Source organism: Spermophilus citellus, assembly GCF_964194105.1.
Source record: "Spermophilus citellus genome assembly, chromosome: 8".
NCBI lineage: Eukaryota > Metazoa > Chordata > Mammalia > Rodentia > Sciuridae > Spermophilus > Spermophilus citellus.
This window is the reverse complement of record NC_138189.1, coordinates 153,455,431-153,474,618: the sequence shown is the minus strand read 5'-3', so window position 1 is coordinate 153,474,618 and position 19,188 is coordinate 153,455,431. Positions and strand designations below refer to the sequence as shown.

At 41.6% G+C, this 19,188-nt stretch overlaps 1 protein-coding gene across 3 annotated transcripts in view; it reads right to left on the bottom strand.

Annotated features, from left to right (window-relative positions):
- Positions 1-17,926, bottom strand: part of BBS7 (Bardet-Biedl syndrome 7) — a 48,281-nt gene extending 30,355 nt beyond the window's left edge. For all 3 annotated transcript variants that reach the window (XM_081303017.1, XM_081303018.1, XM_081303019.1), the window contains exon 1: positions 17,760-17,926. In XM_081303017.1, coding sequence (XP_081159143.1) covers positions 17,760-17,795 — 36 coding nt within the window. In that variant the 5' untranslated portion in view covers positions 17,796-17,926. The remainder of the gene's footprint in view (positions 1-17,759) is intronic.
- Between the last annotated feature and the right edge of the window lie 1,262 nt (positions 17,927-19,188).

The following is a 19,188-nucleotide window of genomic DNA, read 5'->3' as shown; positions in this document are numbered from 1 at the left end:
GTGTGAGATCATGCAAGAAGGCTTACAGGTGAAATGACTGTGTTTTGAGCGTCTTAACCAATCAGTGATTTAATCCTGACAGGGATTAACTGAGTGGTACCTGAAGGCAGGTACGGTGTGGCTGGAGGAGGTCCCTTTGGGGGCATTCCTTTGGTGCGTAGAGTCCTTCTCTCTCTCTCTCTGCTTCCTGATGTGATGTCCTGTGCCCTTTTCCCTGCCACTTACCTGGAGCCCCAGGGAATGGAGTCAGCCATCCATGAACTGAGAGCTCTGAAACCATGAGGCCTCAGATAAACGTTTCCGCCTCTAACTGTTCTTGTCAGGTCTTTTAGTCACAGAGACTGATTTTAGTACTTTAGGAAAAATAACAAGTAGTGGGATAACTGGGCTGTATGGTGGTTCCATTCCTAGTTTTTCAAAAAATCTCCACACTGCTTTCTAGAGTGGTTGCACTAATTTGCAGTCCCACCAACAATATGGTACACAAAAGGTGGCATATTATACATGCACAGTGTGATCGTGATAAATTTGCCAGCATTTTTAACTCTTTTTTCAAATACCTTTCTTTTTTTTAACATATATGTTTTTAGTTTTCAATGAACCTTTATTTTACTTATTTATATGCGGTGCTGAGAATCAAACCCAGCGCCTCGCACATTAGGCAAGTGCTCTACCACTGAGCCACAACCCAGCCCCACCATTCTTTATTTTTATGTGGTGCTGAGGATCAAACCCAGTGCCTCGCATGCGCTAGGCAAGCGCTCTGTAGCTGAGCCACAACCCCAGCCCCAGCATTTTTTATATTTGTTTTCTTGATATATGTCATTCTGACTACAGTGAGATGAAATCTTAGTATAGTTTTGATTTGCAATCTCCCTGATACCTAGAAATGTTTTCACACATTTGTTGGCCATTTGTGTTTTATTCTTTTGAGAAATGTTAAGTTCTTTTGCTCATTTATTGATTGGGTTATTTGAGGTTTTGACATTGAATTTTTTGAGTTCTTTATATATTTGGGCTATTAATCAATCCCCTGTCAGGGGACTAGCTGGTAAAGACTTTCTTCCATTCTGTGGGCAATTTTTTCACTCCTACTCCCTGACTTTGCTATGCAAAACTCTTTTAGTTGAATGACATTCTAGTTACTGACTTTTGATTTCTTGAGCTTTGGAGTCTTGTTAAAGAAGCTAGTGCCTGCACCAAGAATGTTGAACCCTGTGTTTTCTTCCAGCAGTTGCAAAGTTTCTGATCTAATTCCTAAGTCTTTGATCCACTTTGACTTTTGTGCATGATGAAAGATAGGGACCTAGTTTCCTTCTTCTATATATGTATATCCAGTTTTCCTGACAACATTCGTTAAAAAGGCTCTTTTCTCCATCATATATATATATATATATTTTTTTTTTAAGTTGGACATAATACCTTTATTCATTTATTTATTTTTATGTGGTGCTGAGGATCAAACCCAGCACCTCACACATGCTAGGCATGCACTCTACTGCTGAGCCACAACCCCAACCCTGTCCAACATATATTTTTGACACCTCTGCCAAGTAACAGATGACTATTCAGTATGTGGGTTTGTCTCTATGTGGTTTCTTCCATTCCATTGTCTTCATGTCTATTTTAATGCCAGTACCATGCTGTTCCTCTTACTGTAACTCTGTGGTACAATTTGAGATCAGGTATTGTGATTCTCCCTATATCACTCTTCTTTTTTTTTTAATTTTATTTTTTTATTGGTTATTCACAACATTACAAAGCTCTTGACATATTTCATACATTAGATTGAAGTGGGTTATGAACCCCCAATTTTACCCCAAATGCAGACTGCAGAATCACGTCGGTTACACATCCACAATTTTACATAATGCCCTATTAATAATTGTTGTATTCTTCTACCTTTCCTATCCCCTACTATCCCCCCTCCCCTCCCCTCCCATCTTCTCTCTCTACCCCATCTACTGTAATTCATTTCTCTCCTTGTTTATTTTCCCATTCCCCTCACAACCTCTTATATGTAATTTTGTATAGCAATGAGGGTCTCCCTTCATTTCCATGCAATTTCCCTTTTCTCTCCCTTTCCCTCCCATCTCATGTCTCTGTTTAATGTTAATCTTTTCTTCCTGCTCTTCCTCCCTGCTCTGTTCATAGTTGCTCTCATTATATCAAAGACATTTGGTATTTGTTTTTTAGGGATTGGCTAGCTTCACTAAGCATAATCTGCTCTAGTGCCATCCATTTCCCTGCAAATTCTATGATTTTGTCATTTTTTATTGCTGCATAGTACTCCATTGTGTATAGATGCCACATTTTTTTTATCCATTCATCTATTGAAGGGCATCTGGGTTGGTTCCACAGTCTAGCTATTGTGAATTGTGCTGCTATGAACATCGATGTGGCAGTATCCCTGTAGCATGCTCTTTTAAGGTCTTCAGGGAATAGTCCGAGAAGGGCAACAGCTGGGTCAAATGCTGGTTCCATTCCCAGCTTTCCCAGGAATCTCCAAACTGCTTTCCAAAATGGCCACACCAATTTGCAGTCCCACCAGCAATGTACAAGTGTACCCATTTCTCCACATCCTCGCCAGCACTTGTTGTTTGACTTCATAGTGGCTGCCAATCTTACTGGAGTTAGATGGTATCTTAGGGTGGTTTTGATTTGCATTTCTCTGACTGCTAGAGATGGTGAGCATTTTTTCATGTACTTGTTGATTGATTGTATGTCCTCCTCTGAGAAGTGTCTGTTCAGGTCCTTGGCCCATTTGTTGATTGGGTTATTTGTTATTTTATTGTCTAATTCTTTGAGTTCTTTGTATATTCTGGATATTAGGGCTCTATCTGAAGTGTGAGGAGTAAAAATTTGTTCCCAGGATGTAGGCTCCCTATTTACCTCTCTTATTGTTTCTCTTGCTGAGAAAAAACTTTTTAGTTTAAGTAAGTCCCATTTGTTGATTCTTGTTATTAACTCTTGTGCTATGGGTGTCCTATTAAGGCATTTGGAGCCCGACCCCACAATATGTAGATCGGAGCCAACTTTTTCTTCTATCAGACGCAGAGTCTCTGATATCAAGCTCCTTGATCCATTTTGAGTTAACTTTTGTGCATGGCGAGAGAAAGGGATTCAGTTTCATTTTGTTGCATATGGATTTCCAGTTTTCCCAACACCATTTGTTGAAGATGCTATCCTTCCTCCATTGCATGCTTTTAGCCTCTTTATCAAATATAAGATAGTTGTAACTTTGTGGATTAGTCTCTGTGTCCTCTATTCTATACCATTGGTCCACCCGCCTGTTTTGGTACCAGTACCATGCTCTTTTTGTCACTATTGCTCTGTAATATAGTTTGAAATCTGGTATCGCTATACCGCCTGATTCACACTTCCTGTTTAGAATTGCTTTTGCTATTCTGGGTCTTTTATTTTTCCATATGAATTTCATGATTGCTTGATCTATTTCTACAAGAAATGCCGTTGGGATTTTGATTGGCACTGCATTAAACCTATAGAGAACTTTTGGTAATATTGCCATTTTGATGATGTTAGTTCTGCCTATCCATGAACAGGGTATATTTTTCCATCTTCTAAGATCTTCTTCTACTTCTCTCTTTAGGGTTCTGTAGTTTTCATTGTATAAATCTTTCACCTCTTTTGTTAGGTTGATTCCCAAGTATTTTATTTTTTTGAGGATATTGTGAATGGAGTGTTTTTCCTCATTTCCGTTTCAGAAGTTTTGTCGCTGATATACAGAAATGCCTTTGATTTATGCGTGTTGATTTTATATCCTGCCACTTTGCTGAATTCATTTATTAGTTCTAGTAGTTTCTTTGTAGACCCTTTTGGGTCTTCTAGGTATAGAACCATGTCATCTGCAAATAGTGATAATTTAAGTTCTTCTTTTCCTATTTTTATGCCTTTAATTTCTTTCGTCTGTCTAATTGCTCTGGCCAGTGTTTCGAGAACTATATTGAATAGAAGTGGTGATAGAGGGCATCCCTGTCTTGTTCCAGATTTTAGAGGGAATGCCTTTAACTTTTGTCCATTCAGAATGATGCTAGCCTGAGGCTTAGCATAGATAGCTTTTACAATGTCAAGGTAAGTTCCTGTTATCCCTAGTTTTTCTAATGTTTTGAACATAAAGGGATGCTGTACTTTGTCGAATGCTTTCTCTGCGTCTATCGAGATGATCATATGGTTCTTATCTTTAAGTCTATTGATGTGGTGAATAACATTTATTGATTTCCGTATATTGAACCATCCTTGCATCCCAGGGATGAATCCTACTTGATCATGGTGCACAATTTTTTTGATGTGTTTTTGTATTCGATTCGCCAGAATTTTATTGAGGATTTTTGCATCTAGGTTCATTAGAGATATTGGTCTGTAGTTTTCTTTCTTTGAGGTGTCTTTGTCTGGTTTCGGAATCAGGGTGATGTTGGCCTCATAGAATGAATTTGGAAGAGCTCCCTCTTTTTCGATTTCCTGAAATAACTTGAAAAGTATTGGTATTAATTCTTCTTTAAAGGTTTTGTAAAACTCCGCTGTATACCCATCCGGTCCTGGGCTTTTCTTGGTTGGTAGTCTTTTGATGGCTTCTTCAATTTCATCCATTGATATTGGTCTGTTCAAATTGTGTGTATCCTCCTCAGTCTGGGCAAATCATATGACTTAAGAAATTTATCGATGTCTTCACTATCTTCTATTTTATTGGAATATAGGTTTTCAAAATAATTTCTAATTGTCTTCTGTATTTCTGTAGCATCTGTTGTGATATTGCCTGTTTCATCCCGTATGTTAGTAATTTGAGTTCTCTCTCTTCTTCTCTTCGTTAGCATGGCTAAAGGTCTGTCGATCTTATTTATTTTTTTGAAGAACCAACTTTTAGTTTTGTTAATTTTTTCAATAGTTTCTTTTGTTTCAATTTCATTGATTTCCGCTCTGATTTTAATTATTTCTTGCCTTCTGCTACATTTGCTGTTGTTTTGCTCTTCCTTTTCTAGGGCTTTGAGATGAAGTGTGAGCTCATTTATTTGTTGGTTTTTTCTTTTATGAGGAATGACCACCAGGCGATGAATTTTCCACTTAAAACTGCTTTCATTGTGTCCCATAGATTCCGATATGTTGTGTCTGCATTTTCATTTATCTCTAAGAATTTTTTTGATTCCCACCTTTATGTCTTCTGTAACCCATTGATCATTCAGTAACATATTGTTCATTTTCCATGTGATGTAGGATTTTTCCTTCCTTCTTTTATCATTGATTTCCAGTTTCATTCCACTATGATCAGATAAAATGCAAGGTATTATATCCACCCCTTTATATTTACTGAGGGTTGTCCTATGGCATAATATATGGTCTATTTTTGAGAAGGACCCATGTGCTGCTGAGAAAAAAGTATATCCATTTGATGATGGTTGATATATTCTATATATGTCAGTTAAGTCTAGGTTATTGATTATGATATTGAGTTCTATAGTTTCTTTATTCAACTTTTGTTTGGAGGATCTGTCCAATGGTGAGAGAGGTGTGTTGAAGTCACCCATAATTACAGTGTTTTGGTCTATTTGATTCTTGAACTTGAGGAGAATTTGTTTTATGAATGTCACAGCACCATTATTTGGTGCATAAATATTGATAATTGTTATGTTCTGTTGGTGAATGGTTCCTTTTAACAGTATATAATGACCTTCTTTATCCCTTTTGATTAACTTAGTCTTGAAGTCGATTTTATTCGATATGAGGATGGCCACACCTGGTTGCTTACGAGGACCGTGTGCATGGTATATTTTTTCCCATCCTTTCACCTTCAGCCTGTGTATGTCTTTTCCAATCAGATGTGTCTCCTGGAGGCAGCATATTGTTGGATTTGTTTTTTTAATCCATGATACCAGCCTATGTCACTTTATTGGAGAGTTTAAGCCATTAACATTCAGAGTTACTATTGATATATTGTTTGTACTTCCATCCATGTTTGATTATTTATCCTTTTTAAAAAAAATTTAGTTTGTTTCTCCATGATTATCTTTCCCCTCGCCCTCTGTCTTTACCGAGGCACTTCCCACTGATGGTTTTGGTTATTGTTTTTCATTTCTTCCTCGTGTAGTGTTTTGCTCAAAATGCTTTACAATGCTGGTTTTCTGGCTGCAAATTCTTTTAACTTTTGTTTATCATGAAAGATTTTTATTTCGTTGTCATACCTGAAGCTTAATTTTGCTGGATACAGAATTCTTGGTTGGCATCAATTGTCTTTCAGTGTTTGAAATACATTGTTCCATGACCTTCTTGCTTTCAGTGTCTGTGATGAAAAATCCGTTGTTAACCTTATTGGTTTACCCCTGAATGTAATCTGTGTCCTTTCTCTTGTAGCTTTTAATATTTTCTCTTTGTTCTGTATATTGGATATCTTCATAACGTGTCTTGGCGTTGGTCTACTGTGATTTTGTGTGCTCGGTGTCCTGTATGCATCTTCAATTTGTATATCTGTTTCCTTTTTTATTTCTGGAAAGCTTTCTGTAATTATTTCATTCAGCAGGTTACTCATTCCCTTGGTTTGAATCTCTGTACCTTCTTCTATCCCGATGACTCATAAGTTTGGTTTTTTTATGTTATCCCATAACTCTTGGATGTTTTTCTCATATTTTTTACCAGCCTTTCTGAGTTGGCTAGACTCTTTTCAAGATGATATATTTTGTCTTCATTATCTGACGTTCTGGCTTCTACTTGCTCCACTCTGTTGGTGATACTCTCAATTGAGTTTTTAATTTGGTTTATCGTTTTCTTCATTTCGAGAATTATTGTTTGATTATTTTTTATAATCTCTATCTCCTGATAAAGATGCTTAACTTCTTCTTTTATCTGTTTATGTAATTCATTCTCAATGTGTTCTTTTGCTGCTTGAATTTGCTGTCTTGTATCCTCTTTAAGGTTCCATTCCATCTGTCTAAGGTGTTCCTTGAGTTCTTTATATGACCATTTTTCTGATGACTCTAGATCCTCCTGAATATTCAGGCTGTCCTGCATTGTTTGTACCCCTTTTCTTCCTTGCTTTTTGAAGCTGCTCATGTTAGTTCTTGTTCTGTTTGACTGATGAGTTACTGTTTACTCCTATAAATTTATTAGATGCTTGGGAGGAAAGGTATTAGAAGGGAAGGGAAGAAGTCACTAAAGAGAATGAGAGTAAGCAGGTAGAATTCAAGGAAGGGGGGATAAGATAATTGAAAAGAAATGAAAAGACAAAAGAAGAAAAAAATAGGAAATAAAAAAAGAAAAAAATTTTTAAAAAAATTATTTAAAAAAATTAAAATTAAAATTAGAAGAAAAAAATTTTTTTTTAAAAATTGTAAAAAAAAAGTTAAAAAAACAAGAAGAAAGAAAAATGAAAATGAAAGAAAAACCCAAATCAAACAAAAAAGAGAAAAGAAAAAAAGAGAAAAAAAAACCTAATAAATGCAGTCTTAGAGTTTGATTAACTTCTCTTCCAGTAGGTGGCGCTGTGCCCACCAGGCCAAGTTTCTCCTGTCAATACGCGGGAACCAATCACTGTGCAGCAGCTCCTCCCAGACTGCACGAGTCTCCAATCCTGAGTGCCTAGGGCCTCCTCTTGTGTCTAGTCACTTCCCAATTTTCCTCTAGCCAGGCCTCTCTCACGGGTGCCGCTCACCACAATACTGGCTACAGGCCAGGTCTGCTGCTCCCGGGAGCCCTGTTTTCATGAACGACTGGGCACACTCTTCCAGTTTGCCATTCCCTCAGACCCTAAGTTTGTAGAGCTTGGGGCTGAGAATCCTCAGCGAATTTTACTTGCCCTCCGGTAGCCACGCCCTCAGTAGCTGGTGCAAGAGACCTCAGCTGTCAGCACTGGTGGGAGCGGTAGTTCTGCACCGCGGGTCCCGCACTGCCTCAGATTCCCTCGGTCTGGCTATCGTGCTCACGGGAGAGCTGGGAGGGGCCCTTAAGGTTTCCCCGATGTGTGGAGAGGGAAGGCTAGGGAATTACACACCTGTAGCCAGGTTTCAATGAAGTTATCTCCTCCTCCGCAGTCTGATGACGTCAGTTCTCTGCCATGGTGGTATCTCTTGCAAATGGCGACAGTTCGTTTCCCTTTGCCGGGCGACCAATGCAACGGGTGGGTCCTTACTGTCTCTCCCAAGCCCCGTTTCAAACCTGTGGCCACTACCTATGAAGGCTCGGTAGGCATTTACCTCCGTAGGATGAGAAGGGCTGACCAGTTGTTTCAGCCGGATGGATTAGTGCTGAGTCACAGCTGTTTGTCTGCGGGAAGCAGGCGAACAGGAGCTTGAATTCAGCTGATCCGGGCTCAGTGTGTGTTCTGAGAGGCCCAGACTTTTCGCCCCAGATCCACGTCAGCTCAGCATTGCCTAGTGATCCTGAGCAAACAGATTTAGGTTGTTTACAACTCCCTATGCCTGCACAGCTGAAGAGGTCAGAGACTTGATCTCTCTGCGCCCGCCGCCATGTTGGAATCCTATATCACTCTTCTTGCTCAGTATTATTTTTGGCTATTTTGGGCCACTTTTTCTTCCAAATGAACTTCAGGACGGCTTTTTTCCTAGTCTGTGAAGAATGTCATTGGTACCTTGATGGAGACTGCACTGAATCTACACATTGCTTTTGGTAGTTGGCCATTTTGACAATATTAATTCTCTCTATCCAAGAACACAGAAGATCATTCCATCTTCTAAGATTTTCTTCAATTTCTTTCGTTAGTGTCCTATACTTTTCATTGTAGAGATCGTTCACCTCTTTGGTTATATTAATCCCCAGGTGATTTGGTTTCGTTTTTTGTTGTTGTTATTTTCCCCAATTTCTTTCTCAGCAGAATCACCATTGGAGTATAAAAAAACCTATCGATTGATGAATGTTGGTCTTACAGTCTACTACTTTGTTAAATTCATTTACTAGCTCTAGAAGTCTGCTGGTAGGAGTTTATTGGGTCTTCAAGATATAGGATTATGTCATTAGCAAAGATAACTGGACTACTTCTTTTCCTATTTCTATCCTTTTAATTTATTTCTCTTGCCTAATTGGTCTAGCTAGAGTTTCAAGAACCACACTGAATGGAAGTGGTGAATGTGGACATCCATGTCTAGTTCCTGATTTTAGAGGAAATGCTTTCAGCTTTTCTCTATTTAGTATGTTGTTTCTGGCTTGGGTTTGTCATATATAGTCTTTATAGTGTTGAGGTAAGTTCCTTCTATTCCCAGTTGCTCTAGCATTTTAACATGAATGGGTGCTAAATTTTATCAAACACCTTTCCTGCCTCAATTGAGATGATCATATGATTTTTGTCATAAATTCTATTTATATAGTGAAATTGATTTGCATATGTTGAACATCCCTGGGATGAAACCCACTTGATCAATGTGTATATCTTCTTGATGTGTTTTTTAACGCACATTGCTAGTATTTTATTAAGAATTTACATTCCTGGGATTAAACCCATTTATCTTCTTTATGTGTTTTAATATGGTTTGTTAATATTTTATTAAGGATTTTTGCATCTATGTTCATCAGGGATATTAGTCTGTAGTTTTTTTTTACTTGATGTGCCTTTGTCAGGTTTTGGATCAGAGTTATACTGGCTTCACAGAATGTATTTGGGAATGTTTTCTCCCTTCCAGCTTTCTTTGTTAGAAGGCTTTTAATTGCTGTTTCAATTTCATTGCATGATATTGGTCTGTTTAGGTTTTTTATAACTTCCTGATTAAATTTGGTCACACATGTTTAGAAATCTGTCAATATCTTCTAGATTTTCCAGTTTACTGGAGTATACATTTTCAAAATAGTTTCTAATGGCTCTCTGAATTTCAGAAGTGTCTGTGGTGATATCTCCTTTTTCATCTCTAATTTTATTTGGGTTTTCTGTGTCATTCTTTTGGTTATTTTGGATAAGGACTTATTAATCTTATTTATCTTTTCAAAGAACCAATTCTTTGTTGCACCGATCCTGTGTGCTATTTTTAATTCTCAATTTCATTAACTTTGGCTCTAGTCTTGTTTATTTCTTGTCTTCTACTAATTTTGGATTTTTTTCTTCCTTTTTTAAGGTCTTAAGGTAAAGCATAAGCTTATTTGGGATCCTTTTTTTTTTTAAGTAGGCACTCAATACTATAAATTTTCCTTTTAGAACTGCTTTCACGCTGAGATTTTGATATGTCACTCTTCCCATTTGTTTCTAAAAATTCTTGATTTCTCTCATTTCCTCTAGGCCCATTTCTCATTTAAGACTACTATTCAATTTCCATGTGTTTATGTGATTTCTATTATTTTTCTTGCTGTTGATTTCAAGTTTCATTCCATTATGATCTGATAGGATGCATGGGACTTTGTGTGTGTCATTGATATTTACTAATACACTGAAACCTAGAATATGTGCTATTTTGGAGAAGATTCCATGAGCTGCTGAAAAGAAAATAAATTCAGCTGTTTTGGAGTGAAACAGTCTCATAGGTCGATTTGATTTATATTATCATTTAGGTCAGAAATATCTTTATTGATTTTTATTTGTTTGATCTATTGGTGACAAGGGTGTGCTGAAATCACACAGTAGTATGATATTGGGGTCTATCTGTGATTTAATATCAAGACATTTTTTATGTAATTAGGTGCACTGACATTTGGCGCACGTTAGAGTCTGTAAACAAGTCAAGATGGCGCCTGGCATTTTGCCAGCGGGAGTGGTTTGTGAAGTAACGCCAGCGAGCCATTAAGTGTAGAGATTCCTTATTGGTTGACTGCTGTATCTAGTTTATGTTAATTAAGATAAGCTGTGTAGAATGTATATATACCCCTCCTGTCCTACAATAAATGGCTCCTACTCCTGCTGTATCAATCTACACAAGTTGCTCATCACCCCCCAGTTATTTTGCTGCAGCCGGACTGCGGCAGACGCATACATATTACTATCATTATATTTTCTTAATGAACTGTTCCCTTTACCAGTATATAGTGGCCTTCTTTGTTTCTGCTGATTAATTTTTGCTTGAAATCTACTTTGTCAGGACAGCTACTCCTGCTTACTTTCAGATTCCATTTGCATAAACTATCTTTTGGCATCCTTTTACTTTCAGCCTGTAGATATCTTTGCCTATGAGATGAATCTTAACAAATAGTATATAGTTGGCTCTTGGTTTTTGCTCCAAAAACCAAATTTGGCTAATCTATGTCTTTAATTTGGGGAGTTGAGACCATCTACATTAGGTGTTATCATGGAAATGCATGTGTAGTTTCCTGACATTTTGGTTTATTTGCTGTATTTAATTCTGTCTTTTCATTTAGTTGACTGTTCTTCTACTGATCTTTTATTTGGGAGCTTTGTGGTTTGTTTTTGGGTTCCACTGTGTACAGCATATCTTTAGGTATTCTGTGTAGTGCTGGCTTGGGTGGTCATGACCTCTTTCAGTTTATCCTTGTCAAGGAAAGATTTTATTTCCGCAATGATTTCAAAAGATAGCTTTGCTGGATATAGTAATCTTGGCTGGTAATTGTTTTTTAGAATCTCATTCCAGGCCCTCCTTGATTTTTTTTCTTTTTTATATACCAGGGATTGAACTCAGGGGCACTTAACCACTGAGCCAAATTACCAGCCCTTTTTTATATTTTTTATTGAGAGACAGGATCTTACTAAGTTGCTTAGGGTCTAAGTTGCTGAGGCTGGCTTTGAACTCGTGATTCTCCTGCCTCAGCCTCCCAAATCACTGGGCATATAGGCATGTACCACCATACCCAGTCCTCCTTGATTTTGGAACCTGACTTGAGAAGTCACAAGTGAGCCTTATTGGTTTGCTTCTAAATGTGGCATAAGATTTTTATCTTGCAGACATGTTTTCTTATTTTCTGTTAGACATTTTGATTATGATGTGTCCTAAAGAGGCTCTTATCTACTGGGGGTCCCATATGCCTCCCATTTGTGAATGTCCCATTTCTAATATGAGGAAACTTTTCTGTTACTATCTCCTTGATGATGTTCTTAATGCATTTACCCTGTATCTCCATGTTCTCTTCTGTCCCAACAACTCTCAGATTTGTTCTCTTGATGCTGTCCCAGAGTTCCTCTGTATTCTGATCATGGTCTTCCCCTCCCCTTTACAGCATATTGAGTGTTCAAGTTCACATGCCCTGTCTTCAAGGCCTGAAGTTCTGTTCACTATGCAATCTAATCTGTTGGTGATGCTTTTGAGTGGATTTTTAATTTAATTGTGTCTTTCATTTCTAGGGGTTCTGATTGGTTTGCGATCAGCATCTCTCTTTATCAAAACAGTCTTTCATCTCCTCTATTTGCTCTCTTAATTCCTTTCCTAGATCTTCTTTTAGTTCACTGAACATTGTAACAGTTTCTTATACTTTTTCTCTGGGATTTGTCCACATCACAATCGGTAAGATCCTTTGTTGAGGGATTGTGAACTGTGGGGGGAGACTTGTTGCCTGTTTCCTCATGTTTTCAAAGGTCTTGGACTTGGGCATCAATTGAGATGAAGTCCCTTCCTCGTTTATACATGTTCATTTGTTGTACTTATCTCTTTGTTTTGGATCTTCTATTCTTGATGTACGAGAAGATGTCCAGGAGTGAGGTCCCCCTCTGGTTGATGCTCTTTGGAGCTTGGTTGTTGGTTTGGGATTTTTCTTCTCCAATCCTGTGTGTTGAAGTATTGCTGAGGCCCAGGTGGGGCTAGATCATGTGAGGTGAGATGTGCTGTTACTTGGCTGAGCTGTGAGCATTGCTCAGAACAGGATCTCTACTGTGTGAATTTGAAGCATTCCAGCACTTTCCAGCCCCTCTTAGAGGAAGCAGGGAGCCAGGAGCAGCACTGATGTTAGCAATAGGATACAGCCTTAGGGTAAATGTCCACTGTCTATGTTGACACACGTGACACTAACTGCCACCTCAACAGAAATGGTGAGATTGTTATTGAACATCAGCACCAACAATAAAGAACATGAACTAGATCAGGCATTAAATAGCAGGGGTCTGCTATATTGTCTACTATATTTATAATCATAACACAAATGCGGTAGGAATTACATAAACTATAGAATTCTATTAGATAGTGGGACTGCAGTTTCTTAGGTGAAGAGAAAATAGTGTAGGAAGGCAAGAAAAAGTTTGGAATATTAGGAAGTGAACAGAAGAGAGGCAGGAAATAGCAGATAAAGGAGGAGGATAATAAATAAATAAAAGTAATTAAAAAATCAAAAGAGTGAAAGAAGGAACAGGAAAATTTGGCTAATAATGGGGGAAGAGAGTGAGGAAGGAGTAACAAGAGGGACAAAAATAATCAAGGAATAAACAAATGTAAGATCAAAACAACTCAAACCCACATATAATTACACCCCACCTACGTCAAAACAAGGCACATAATAAACAGGGGTAAAAGAAAGCAATGAAAATGGAAGTAAAATTATATGAAAAAACATATATTTGAACCTATCTATGCAGTGACAAAACTCATACACACACAGTCTCGCAGAATAGAAAAAAAATAATATCTGAAAATTTTTTAAAAATTAGAATAAACAATAGAATTAAAAATGAGAGATATGGGTAAGAAAAAAAGAACAATATTCCTCATTATTTCTTTAATGAGAAATCAAGAGCTTGTTTCTGCTGAGGTGGCCAAAACTGTTGGCAAAGGTGAAGTTTCGTTCTTAGTACTGATTTTGGGCTCTGTAACTCCAGGGTCAGGGCTGGGGGTAAGTCCACCGTCCCTGTGTTCCTCACCTAGCTCACAGCTGCTGTGGCTCGGAGTCCGGGCTGGCTCTAGTGGTCCTCAGCTTCCCGTCTCCAGCACAGGGTGGGGTGGATAGTGGAGTGTGGGCTAACCGTGTCCCCCACTGTGGGGTGTTGCAGAGTCCTAGCGGGGGCTCCCAGCAGTTAGCCCTGGGTGTTGGCTTTATCAGTGGGCATCTGCTTATGACGGGGCAGTGCTTATGGATGGTTCCCAGGACAGACTCCAGTCCCGTGTCCCCCCACTCCGCGAACGACCAGCCTGTGGGCCAAGCGATTTTCATTGCTTTTCACTCAAGAACTTGCCCCATTGCCTCTGGGTCCATTAAGCTCCGCTCCCTTTCTATTCTCCAGGGTCCCCCAGGCCACATCACACTGTCCTCTCTGTGCCTGTGCCCCTTCCCTCCACGGCCAAGTCTCTCATGGATTATTTCTTATGTTATGTTAGAAGTTCCCAATGTTCCGAGCCTCTGTGGTGTTCTACTGTCAGTACTGAATTTCAGGGAATTCCCTTTGCAGCCCACCTTGCTCAGGTGGCTGCTTCTGTGCTGAGGACCTCCCTGGGGAGCATCCCTTCCTCTGATGCAACACCTCTCCTGATACACCTAGTATCACAATCAGCAATGAACTCCCCACACACTGGGGATTGAACCCAAAGGAATTTTACCACTGAGCAATAACCCCAGCCCTTTTTATTTTTTGAGATAACTTCTTATTAAATTTTCTAAGCTAGTTTAAAACTTGTGATCCTCCTGCCTCCTCCCACATAGTTGGGATTATAAGTGTTAACCATCATGCCCAGCTGATATTTTCTAATAAAACAAGTCACAAACAGAATGTAGGAAACAATCGAAAATACTAAAATTTATTCCATAAGGTAGCCAAGCCAAAAACAATTATGTGACATTTCTGTGTTTGGTGAAAATGTTTTTTGGTAAGTCTTTTCTAATTTCATACAGTGTTGAAGAATTTCTGTAAAATGGCTAAAAATCTTTGGAAATAGATTGTAGCTACTGAAAGATAATATAGAAAAGTTCTGCTAAATTACCAAACATGCTGGGAGTGGTGGTCCATGCCTGCAATCCTAGTAACTCAGGGGGCTGAGGCAGGAGGATCATGAGTTCTTGAGGCCAACCTCTGCAACTTGCAAGATCCTGTCCCAAAACAAAAGTAAAAAGGACTGAGGCTGTAACAGCCCAGTCATAAAGTGTCCCTAGGTTTAATTCCCAGTACCAAACATAACAATGATAAAATAAAAGACCAAACATGCTGATAATAACATCCAATCTAACTGAGGGTGAAAATTATTTCACAAAATGTAAATAATTCTACAAAAGAGAAAAATGGAAAGATGAAAAGAGCAGAACTTGCTCAGCAGGGGTCTGTCAATAGAGGGATAAAGCTAGAGGAAGAGACAGGACTAACAGGAGAGAAGTTTAAAAAGGAGATCATGAAAGAATTTGCATAAATTATTCCATTGTGCACTTCAGGGAGTAGTATTAAAGTTTAAAGCAATCTATTAAGATTTGCATTTTTAAAACATCCTTCTAGCAAGTGATACAAAAGAATGGCTTAGAGGAAGGTGAACATGGAACGTACAGATCCAGTTAAGAGCCAATTTCAATTACTTTAGCAAGGAAGATGAGAGGAGGTGATGGAGATGATGAAAAGTGGGACCAATTCAAGAAATATCTATGATAAAATCAGCAAGTGTGATAATCAGATACAGAAGATGGAGGGGGCAGTGGCACACACCTGTGATCCCAGCAACTTAGGAGGCTGAGACAGGAGGATCCTAAGTTCAAGACCAGCCTCAGCTACTTAGTAAAGCCCTAAGCAGCTGAGTGAGACCCTATATCAAAATAAAAATATGAAAAGGGGTGGGGATGTGGCTCAGCGTTAAAGCTCCCCTGAAATCATTCCCTGGTTTTAAAAAAAGATATTAAAGTAGGAAATACTTAGCAAAACTCCAAGGGAAACTCACTAAGCAAATATTTGCACCATTAGCTAAAACAGGATAGCTAAAAAGGAGGAGATGGGAACTTGGAAAAGACAATTCTATGATGAAAGGAATCTGGGAAGAAAGGAAACTAGATGTAATAGAAAGTTCTAGATTGCAAGGTTTTTATTCAAATAACAATATAATTTTTAGCTATTGAACAGTCTATTTACCCTGATGTCATGAGCCATCCATGGGTTGTGTGTATGAGCTAGGCACATTGTAGCTATATGAGGGGACAGGTCTGGCATTGTACACTGATTGGGCTGTGGGATGCAAGTGCACCTCTCCTCTCACTGGGCCTGTGATCTCACACAGCACCTGAGATGGGTGTGAATTGCAAAGATGTCAATCTGCTGACCACAAGACATCACAAAGCAAGACTCCACCTTTGAAACCTCATCCCCTGCTTTATTTGGTAGAATATTCTATCAAGAGTCCTTTGTGTGTCATCTCTATAAAATAAAGAAGTCTGAGGTGCATGCTCTCTTTTTCCAGCCATCCAGGGTGGAAGTTGACCCTGAAGTCACAGAGCAATCCCACCTTTGATGTGAGAAACTCATGTCCATGTGTTGAGTGATTTCTTGGCCGTTCTCTTAGTTTAATGTTGCAGCCAGCTCCTTGAACCCAGCTCATCTTGTCAGCGCGGGTCGCTGGCGAGACCCTAAATCCTCATTTATAATATCACGTACTTTGAAAACTGTTATGAGAGTTAAGTATACATGCTAAGTTCTCAGAATAAACTAGCTGCTCACTGACAGACTGTCGTTGCTGGTACTGGGCAATGGCTGCTAAGAAGTAAATGCCTGTAAAAGGCTCTGGTAGAGCTGAGAGGCAGGAGTTGGAGGTGCACAGGCAGCTTCAGCCAGGGAGAACTGCAAGGGCGAGTCCTGGGGGAGCACCTCTGGCACGGCGGGGCGCGCACCGCCGCCCCAGGCCCCGCGGGACACCAGAGCAGCCCGAGGACCACACCGCACCGCCGCCCCAGGCCCCGCGGGACACCAGAGAAGCCCGAGGACCGCACCGCGGGGCGCACACCGTCTCCCCAGGCCGCACACACAGGCACCGGGGGCAGCCCGACGACCGCACCGCACCGCCGCCCCAGGCCCCGCGGGACACTGCAGCAGCCCGAGGACCGCACCGCACCGCCGCCCCAGGCCGCACACACAGGCACCGGGGGCAGCCCGAGGACCGCACCGCCGCCCCAGGCCCCGCGGGACACTGCAGCAGCCCGAGGACGGCACCGCACCGCCGCCCCAGGCCCCGCGGGACACCAGAGAAGCCCGAGGACGGCACCGCACCGCCGCCCCAGACCCCGCGGGACACCAGAGCAGCCCGAGGACCGCACCGCACCGCCGCCCCAGGCCCCGCGGGACACCAGAGAAGCCCGAGGACCGCACCGCGGGGCGCACACCGTCTCCCCAGGCCGCACACACAGGCACCGGGGGCAGCCCGACGACCGCACCGCACCGCCGCCCCAGGCCCCGCGGGACACTGCAGCAGCCCGAGGACCGCACCGCACCGCCGCCCCAGGCCGCACACACAGGCACCGGGGGCAGCCCGAGGACCGCACCGCCGCCCCAGGCCCCGCGGGACACTGCAGCAGCCCGAGGACGGCACCGCACCGCCGCCCCAGGCCCCGCGGGACACCAGAGAAGCCCGAGGACCGCACCGCACCGCCGCCCCAGACCCCGCGGGACACCAGAGCAGCCCGAGGACCGCACCGCACCGCCGCCCCAGACCCCGCGGGACACCAGAGAAGCCCGAGGACCGCACCGCACCGCCGCCCCAGGCCCCGCGGGACACCAGAGAAGCCCGAGGACCGCACCGCACCGCCGCCCCAGGCCCCGCGGGACACCAGAGCAGCCCGAGGACCGCACCGCGGGGCGCGCTCCGTCGCCCCAGGCGGCACGCGCAGGCTCCCAGCCGGGCCCTCGGGAAGACCCGGCGGCGTCGGCTGAGGACCCTGCCGCTCCGGGCCGGCTCGCCGCACGGCGCCCGCCCCACCCTCGGGTTTACCTGTGAATAATCCGCCCGGTTTAAAACCAGATCCATGCCGGCTGCGGGGGGCGGCAGGGACTCCGACCGCAGCCTCGGGGGCCCCACAGGCCGCCGCGCCCTCAGCGGTACCGGCCCGGGCTCAGCTCCGCCAGGGACTCGGCAGCTCGGCGCGGGGCGGCGGCGGCGGCGTGACGTCAGTGCGCTCGCGCGAGGGGCGGTGCCACCCCACCTCCCGCCGGCAGCCTGCTCCAATCAGAACGAGGGGAATAAAGCACGGGGTCCGCCGAGGGGCGGGCGGGCAGTTTCCAGGGAGACCAGAGACGCAGAGCTCCTGCCCGGGACGCTCAGCTGGGCGTAGAAAGCGCCCGGAAGGGCGCGTGGGTGCTGAGCTCTTGCACTCTGAGGAGGAAAGCGCCGAGCCAGGGTTAGGGTCTCCGTTTTAGGGGTTGGCGTTCAGCAGCCGTCCTCATACGTTTGGCTTTGCAATGAGTTTGCAAAACTCTTGGAAGAACCTTTTGTATGCATGAATTTATATTGGTATTTGCTGTATTGAACATTAGAACTGAAAATGCTTTTAATTAATGTACTTCTAAAACCCCATTGCATAAGAATCTTAATAAAAATAACTGATTTTTCAAAATTTTAAAAATGTTTACCAACTCTCTCCAAGATAATAGTAGATGGCAGGAGTCCCAGGTCTGCTTTTGTAATCAATCTATTGGGGTTGTTTTGTTTTGTTTTTTGTTTCTGCAAACCCAAACATGCGAATTTTATTATTGTTTTTGGTATGTAATATTACTAAACAATATTAATAATTTTGTTTTAATTGGTTATACATGACAATGGAATGCACTTTGATACATCATATATAATAATATATAATTATATATAATTTTTCATTCATCTGGTTGTATATGATGTAGAATCACACGGGTCGTGTAATCATATATGTACCTAGGATAATATGTCAGATTCATTCTACTGTCCTTCCTACCCTCATACCCCTCTTCTCCCTTCATTCTCCTTTACATAATCTGAAGTACCTCTATTGGTCCCTAGCCTCCCTCTATTGTGAACTAGCATCAGCGAATCAGAGAAAACATTCGGCTTTTGGTTTTGGGGCATTGACTTATTTCGCTTAGCATGATATTCTCCAGCTCCATCTATTTATTGGCAAATGCCATAATGTCTTTTTTCTTTAAGCCTGAGTAATATTCCATCATATATATATAAACACATCACATTTTAAAAATCCATTCATCTGTTGAAGGGCACCTAGATTCATTTCATAGTTTAGCTATTGTGAATTGATCAGCTATATATATTGATGTGGCTGCATCACTGTAATATGCTGATTTTAAGTCCTTAGGGTATAAATTGAGGAATGGGATAGCTGGTCAAGTGGTGGTTCCATGCCAAGTTTGCTGAGGAATCACTGTAATGCTTT